At 71.2% G+C, this 281-nt stretch overlaps 1 protein-coding gene across 1 annotated transcript in view; it reads right to left on the bottom strand.

The window, feature by feature from the left end:
* CCDC185 (coiled-coil domain containing 185) overlaps window positions 1-84 on the bottom strand; it is an 8,578-nt gene extending 8,494 nt beyond the window's left edge. The window contains exon 1 of the mRNA XM_014539917.1: window positions 64-84. Within this exon, the coding sequence (XP_014395403.1) occupies window positions 64-84 (21 nt within the window). The remainder of the gene's footprint in view (window positions 1-63) is intronic.
* Between the last annotated feature and the right edge of the window lie 197 nt (window positions 85-281).

Raw genomic sequence — 281 nt, 5'->3', positions numbered from 1 at the left:
CCGGAGCCCGGAGGGGGCTCTGCGCCCCAGGGAGGGGGAGTGGGTGCCCGGCCCTGCCCGCACCCCCGAGCCCGGGGACGGCATGTTTGACCGCGCAGAGCAGTCTCTGTGGGCACCGGGCAGTCGGACCCATCCCCTTCCTGGGGAGAACCAGACAAGTATCGTGGGGGCCCCGGTGCCGCGCGGTGAGGTGCCCGAGAGGGACCTGCCTAGGCCCGGGGAAAAGTGGGTTTCCAGCCCCGACACCCCGGGAGGCTGGAGACTTTCCTGTCATGGTCAAG

Source organism: Myotis brandtii, unplaced genomic scaffold (assembly GCF_000412655.1).
Source record: "Myotis brandtii unplaced genomic scaffold, ASM41265v1 scaffold231, whole genome shotgun sequence".
NCBI lineage: Eukaryota > Metazoa > Chordata > Mammalia > Chiroptera > Vespertilionidae > Myotis > Myotis brandtii.
This window is presented reverse-complemented; position numbering and strand designations above follow the sequence as displayed.